Raw genomic sequence first — 7852 nt, 5'->3', positions numbered from 1 at the left:
AGGCAGTTCTGTACAAATTTCGAAGGGTATTATATATTTTACCGACCATAAGGTTAACATGGTCCACACAAATTAATTTAGAGTTAATTCTGAAGCCTAAATTGGTGACCACGTCTTGGAATAATATTTTGTCTTCATTAAGTATAACTTCAGGAAGGCTGTTCAAGTCACATGTTGCGCTTGACTTAGATTTCGTTGCATTCATATTTAACTTATTTCTGTGAGCCCAATTTCCTATGCGTGATAAGTCTTCATTCAGCCTGACAAACAAGTCTTAGGTAAGACCAATAGGGCGTGACAAGTATATATGTGTGTCTTCCGCGTAGAGATGTATTTTGGCATTTTGGCAACAAGGAACTATGTCGTTAATAAAAAGTGTAAACAATATTGGACCCAAAATAGATCCTTGTGGGACACCAGATGTTATAAGCTTTAAGCTTGAGACATTATCACCGCATTGAACTTGCTGAAATCGAGCTGTGAGGTTGTTTTGGATTAGCTTTATAGCATAAGAACTGAAGTTATAGTTTATTTCCAGCTTATGAAGAAGTATTCTGAAGTCAACTGTGTCAAAAGCTCGTGAGAAATCTAAAAGTACAAGTACTGTAAGCTCATTACGGTCATAGGCAGGGCGTATGTCTTCAAGAATCTTAAGCTTGGCAGTAGCGACTCTATGTCCTCTCCTGAATCCCGACTAGTCCTCAGATAGTAAGTTATTATTATATATATAATCAATTATCTGCTTAGCTAGTAGCTTCTCATAAACCTTAGACAAGGCTGGCAACAGGCTAATTGGTCTAAATTCTTTGGAAGAACATTGAGACTTAACTTTAGGAATAGGGATAGCATTAGCTATTTTCCATTGACTTGGAAACCCACCGGACATAATTGAAAAGTTAAAAATATGTGTTAGTGAAGCTGTAACAAATGGAAGTATAAGCTTAATAAATCGTATACTGATGCCATCGACTCCAACGGCGTTAGACTTAACGTCAAATATAGCATCCAAGACATCACTTTCGGTTACAACTGAGAAGTCAAAAATATCAATATCAATATTTGTTCTTCTGCCAATACTACCCATCTTACTGTGTTCATAACTGGTGTTATGTTCATCATTATAATGTAAACTGTTATCGCTTATATTACCATTGAGGAAGTGTGAGTTCATGACATTAGGGTCAAATTTTCATTGAATATTATCATTAAAGTGCGAAGATTCTTCCATAGCATTTTTGGAGGCAAATTTGCATTAAATTTATTATTCAAATATGCCACCTTAGCATTCCGGATACATAAGGTAGCTTGATTGCGCAAAAGACGATAGGCTTCCCATTTATTTTCATATGGAAATTGCTTCCATTCTCTGTAAGCTTTCTCACGTTTTCTTAAAAGCTTCAAAATTTCATTTGAGAACATTGGTTTTTTATGACCTTAGTTTTAGAGGAACATATCTATTAAAAAGGTGATTGATAAGGCTATTAAAATATTCCAACTTTTCGCCTAAGTTAGAGAAGGAAAAGCATCCATTCCAGTCAAGATAAGCAGCCTCATTACTTAGCTTATCTAGGTTTACAGCATTATAGTTCCTATAGGTCAATTCAAAGTCGGGCTCTTTTACGTTGAATTTCAGATCATACGATAAAAATAACATTTCGTGGTCAGAAATAACATCCATGGGGAACTGGTCAATATGATTTATGTTATTGGCATCGTTAACACATATTACATCGAGTAAACTTGCCTTGCTCTTTGGTGAAAAACGGGTCGGGAATGTGTTCACAATGCACAGATCATTTGCCTGAAAGTTACTTAAAAGGTTTTTACTGCGGGAATTATTATTAAGGATATCAATATTAAAGTCGCCGCAGATAATGACATGTTCAGAATTAATTGCATATTCAGAGAGTTTAATAAATAAGCATGTTAAGTCATTTGACCTATTGGGGTTGTATACACAAGCCACAAAACACTTAGTCCGATCATCGCCTATTTCAATAAATATACTTTCTACCTCACTGGTATGATCTGAGCGATAAATTACTTTTGATTCAAAAATTTTTGCAGTATATAGCAACTCCACCACCACGAATGTTATTTTTCCTGTCATTTGTCAGCAATACATATTTATCTAATGAATATGAATGGTCTTCAACGCCAGATTTGAACCACGTTTCGGTAATACAAATTAAGTCAATGTTTAGATCAGCAAATACATATGAAAGGTAGTCTAATTTATGAACCGTAATACTGTTTTCACACAGACGGTTTATTGAATAATAAAGGCAGTTGTCTACATTAAGACACTTATTGAGCTCAATCTTCCCTACAAAATTCGAATCTATAATTATTTCATTAGTAGCTAATCGAATGCCTAATGAAGTCAAAAGCACAATGCTACTGCTGCTGTTGGGAGCGTTCAGTTTCTTAGTTTTTGGTGTGTTCAGTGCTTAAAAATGTAATTTGTCAAAGTAAATGTCATTGTCTGCATGGCGGAACGATACAAGGTGGCCGCATCGAACAGCTGATTATAACCTTTTTTTATTTGATTTGATACATCAACTTCCGGCGCAGTACTATTTTGACATTTGTCCATCGAATTTACAAAAACAAAGTACATGGAATTCTTATTTATGTATGTAGGTATGTCAACATGCTGCCACCTTGTATCGTTCCGCCATGATTGTCTGTCATATAGCATTGTCATTTTATTCGCTTGACATTTCATCCTTCATACTAATCGAGCAGTTACTTCTGTGTGAAAGCAAAATATTTACGATTTCATTAGAAGGTGAAATGAGATCATTAAGTTTCTGTGTGAAAACAGTATAAGACTGTGAGTATTTAACTGACACACATTGAATTTTGGATGTTTTTTACATATTTGACTCAAGATACATCTTACCTGCCCACTGTCAGCACAATCGTTATTCACTTCATACATAATCAAAATAAACAAGCAAGACGATATCAACAGAGCAGCAGATGAAAGTTTTAAACGTGGAAGTGAAAAGGAGTATACAGTGTGAAATGGGAAGAGAAACAATAGTGCCAGTATAAAATAATATATTAAGCATTAAATCTAAGCAAAGCATTATGCTAGGGTGTTTGTGCATTGTTTGCTTCATTTTTCGGTACGTTGTTTCCTGCAATTCGCTCAGCGCTCTCTTTTTCACTAATTTTTACAGCATCACTGTGTTGACGAGTACGTACATACACATCTCCACGCAGTGAGAAAACAGAAGTGAGCCGTTTCTGTTTTTTTTTTAATTGCAGAGCATGCTGCAATACTTCACGGTTACGCTTTGTAGGGCACTCATGCACAAATATTTTTCCATTTCCATTGCATTCCATATCGCTAAGAGCTAATGGTCTTCTGTTGTTTTTGCAGAAGTTAGCTATTGCTCTTAAAAGCAAAGAGCTGACGGTTCTCCAACTCCTTTTTCAGTTGCTGTATCCTGAATTCACTTAACTTTGCCATATCCAAGTTTTATTCGAAATCTTCAGAATTTATTCAACAATTCCTCTTTTGACACAAATTTTAACGAATTTTGTGAAACTCTGCTTATTTTACACCTTCTGCAAACGTTCGAATTGCTAAACTGTTGAATAAATAACTCCAATATTCAATAATGCAAAATGGCTTTTATTAGACTACTTTGAAAGTACCTCACAATAACTCTTACTTCACAACTAATTGCGTGTTTAAACCAAACTGATTCAGGATTGCTCAGCTTGAGCTCTTTTATACTCTCTGCTGCTTCATTCGCATATTTCTACTACAGTCTAGACGTTTCACCTGCTAGAACTGCTGTACATATCTCCTACTTGTAAAATAGCTTTATACATGTATATTTGTAGTTTGTATGCATATGCGTGTGAATATGTGAGTAAAAATTCGCTGATGATGACATGCGTTTGTGAGTATCTCTCCGCTGCCTTGTATGGATGTGTGTAGATGGTTGATTTGTTTACGTACATACTGCTTAGTATCGGCTTAGTGGTGGTAGTATCGCTTAGTAATACTAATATTCGTCACAATATATATGGATTGCAAAGTTACTGTATATCGAAATATCGCTTATTCTTCGTTAAGATAGTTTTCTATGTTTACACACCTCAACAATTTCCTTAGTACATACAATTTATTTTAGGCAATTTTTGTATTTTTCGTCAATTTTTAGTTCATTGAAATTAGTTTCGTTAAATTTTTTGCCGGGAATTTCAGTATGAAAATGGGTGAATATTGCAATCTATTTTTGTATAACTTCCCTTGAACAAACTTTGTACCCTATTAAAATACCATATTAAGAATAAACAAGTAAGGGTGTAACCAAACTTAGTACTGAACAAGATAATTCAAGCAGCAGAACTTAACCGTTAGAATATTTATATAATTGGACTGTACAAACGCGCTATGAGTTCTGCCTTTTTTGAATTAGATAAAGAAGCAAAAAAGTGGAGCTTGCGGTTAAGTAAGGACAAGACAAAGTACTTTCTGTCATTCCAAGAAGAACCAGATCATTCGCGCCTTGGAAGCCACGTCACGGTTGATGGATATTAATTCGAGAAGTTGGATAACTCTTGCCAACAAGTGTTTCTTTGGAAGGAGTATGCAATTGAAAAGTAATGTTCTCTATCGATGAACAAAAATCACGCTCTACAAGACCCTCATCATACTTGTACTTATGTATGGATCGGAATCATGGACAGTCGCTAGATAATATGAGATGGCTCACGGAGTGTCCGAAAGAAAAGTTCTCCGGAAGATTTAAAATCCTCTCTAAGATGTAGAGGTATAAAGATGAGCTGTATGAGCATTATGCAGACATGACGATAATGCAGTGAATAAAAGCTCGAAGGCTTTGCTCGCTAGATCATGTTATGCGATTGGACGAAAACGCTCCGTCCAAGAATGTATTTCAGTCGAACCTGCAGGTTGGAAGCAGACGAAGGAATGTATTCATGCCCCAAAGCGGAAACAAATGCACTGCAGCAAAAAAACTTAAGAGCCACAGTGTTGCCTTGGGTCTCCTAATTGGCGTCAGTTGTAGCGAATTAGGGACAGCCGGCGTGGCTAAGCGCCAATTAATAATGATGATGAACTACTTTAGTGAGCTTAGCTATGTTAGTATATTAACAACGCTCAAAGAGGCCTTTTCGATATATGGTTTCGACTGAAAAAATTCATTTTCTTGTTTTTTGAATAATTATAATATTGTTTTCATGTTTATGTATGTTTATATATTTGTATTTGTAATAATTTCAATTACCTAAAATACGCCTTTTATTTTCAGATTAATCGCGTTACTTTAAAGAGTTTAATGACCGTTCAAACGATTATCAGATCGCTGCTAACATAAATGAAAGCGGTAAATATTATAAATTTGCTAAGCTATGATTAAATAAAAACAAAATGTAAGCAAGAAAATACAAAAACTTTTAATAAGCCGTAGCTGTATACAACGTTTTTGTGTTTGTATATGTTTGCTGTTGAAACTGAGTGATTTGCATCAAATGAATTGAATATATATATAAATGTAGTACATAGGGCACGTAAATTTCCCACATCAAACACGCAAAAAGAATCAAAGATCACACATAAAATTCAATATAAACTGAAAGTGTTCACGCGTGTTCAAAGCGGAAACGAAAGTACTGCGCCGAAAAAAAAAATTAAAAAACATAGCGTTGCCATACATCAAAAATAAATACTGGGTGCATATCCACTCAGTGCATATCTATTCAGCAAACATGTCTCTCTATATATTTGTTTTTATGTGACTTTCGGTCGAAATTAAAACGAAATTCAAAAAGAAAACAGATTGTTAGAGCAACCTCAAATGGAAATATTCCAGCGCATGATATGTGAATAGTCCAAGTATAATAAAACGCCTTTTGAAGTGAAAATGGATGCTGTATGTAATAAATTCTAAGCTTTGCTTTGAAACAAAAATCAAAAAATTAGTGAATGTTCATTTTGGTAAAACTCATGGCAGAGATAAAAGCTTATAGTATTACAAGTCTTTTTGTTGGCCGTAGTAACACCATGTCAATGGGAACGGGGGCGGCTGTAATGCTTCAATGGATATTTCTATGTTCATGTTTTACGATTTTCGGTAAGTAACAGAAATGTATTTACTTCATATGTTGAAACGTTTTTGTCTTATTGGATTATACTCTGCGCTAGAAAAATTCAAACCCGGGTTTAGCCTGTTCAAAGTGTCAGAATTTCAAATTTCAGGACCGAAAACCAATCCTTTATACGTGAAAGCATAAACTCGTATTGGTTATGACTTTATTTATGTTAATTTTTCAAATAAAATTTGTATGACTTTTGAAAAATTGTGTTTCTTTTAACGTTGTATAATTTTTTTGTTTTTTGAAATAAATATTTTTTTAAAGTTTTGCTCTATAGTATATATTAGTAGAGAACGGGGAAAGCACACGTAGCAGTGAAGAGTCACTCGAAGCGCTTCTAGACGCACATATCACATCCGAAGATGATGCAAAGTAGCCAGCGGACAGTACTCACACTTTGACCACGGAGCAGGTAAAGCCGTGCTTCGTTACTGATATCAATATGAAATGCACTATGAAGACTTTTTCTAATTCTAAATCGCTGGGCCCAGATGGCATATTCCGGACCATGTTACAAATCTCCAGTAGAGCGATGTTTGAATTGCATAAGACTGAATCATGTACCCAACTATTGAATATCTGCTTGTGTCAATTTCCTACCAAAGGCGGGGAAGATCACTCACAAATATCTCAAAGACTGCAACCCCATGAGCTTAATATCTTTGAGAGGGCGCTAGATGTGCATATAAAGTCCAACACGGATGAAAAACTGTTCTCCAAAACATGGCAATGTACACCAAAGGCAAAGCGGTAGACATAGCACTGCATAGGGTGGCTAAAAAAACATAGAGGAGGCCTTGGAAAACAAGTAGTATCTATTAGAAGTATTTTAAAATATTGCAGGGGTTTTGAAGAATGTCCCTTGTCAAGCGATTATAGAGTGTCTTAACTGCATTAAAGTAGATGCAGCCAAAACCAGATGGTTTGCTGCGAGTTTAATTGCGGGAAGATAAATTTGCCGTAGGGTCTGTATGAGGATATAAAATCGGAAGGTAGGGGAACGCCGCAGGACGGAGTATTATGACCTCTGCTGTAAACGCTCTTCATCAACCAACTGCTCAGGCGTTTCGATGTACGGCGTACGCATACCAAGTTGCTGTTTTCATAAGCTTAAAGTGTATTCCAACAATTAGCTCTTTGATTGCCCGTTTCGGGATATTTATACCTCAGCATTTTATGTCGTTTGAGGGCCAACAGTTGAAGATAGATATTGTCTTGTTTACAAGAAGCTATATGGTCCCAAGTTAATCTAAGTAACTAGTAATAAATCTAGGTAGCAATTTGAAGTGAATCAGAGATCGAAGAACGCCTCGACAGCACTTTATTTATGTAAAATAATGCTAGGGTGAACGTGTGATCTATCGCACTCTCTCCTTAATTGGATACTCACAGACATTGTAAAGTTCATGCTATACTATGGAGTCCTTGTTTGATATACCGATTAGTTACTTAACTAATTTGCGCTAAACCATTTAAATGGTTATGGTCGTCCAACGAGGCACGCCAATCGCTTCTGTGAGGGTTAATTGGCGCCAATTGGTCGCACCAATGGAACTTAAATTTAAATTGGTTTCCACATGGTCCCTGCGGAATGGCGCTACTTTCCTCCTCTCTTTCCGTAGGGGGGTTCTGATAAAAATACCTTAGCCAGAGCATCATCTTTCATTCGCACAACAGGACCTTGCCAGCGTAGCCGCTGATTTTTAATTCG

At 35.9% G+C, this 7852-nt stretch overlaps 1 protein-coding gene across 1 annotated transcript in view; it reads left to right on the top strand.

Annotated features, from left to right (window-relative positions):
- Positions 1–5574: 5574 nt before the first annotated feature.
- The window catches only part of LOC137242579 (uncharacterized), a 174812-nt gene continuing 172534 nt past the window's right edge, over positions 5575–7852 (top strand). Inside the window, exon 1 of the mRNA XM_067769860.1 lies at positions 5575–6119. Coding sequence (XP_067625961.1) covers positions 5972–6119 — 148 coding nt within the window. The 5' untranslated portion in view covers positions 5575–5971. The remainder of the gene's footprint in view (positions 6120–7852) is intronic.

This window comes from Eurosta solidaginis, chromosome 2, assembly GCF_040869045.1.
Source record: "Eurosta solidaginis isolate ZX-2024a chromosome 2, ASM4086904v1, whole genome shotgun sequence".
NCBI lineage: Eukaryota > Metazoa > Arthropoda > Insecta > Diptera > Tephritidae > Eurosta > Eurosta solidaginis.
Note: the sequence above shows the minus strand (reverse complement) of the source record. Positions and strands in the feature narration are given on the sequence as shown.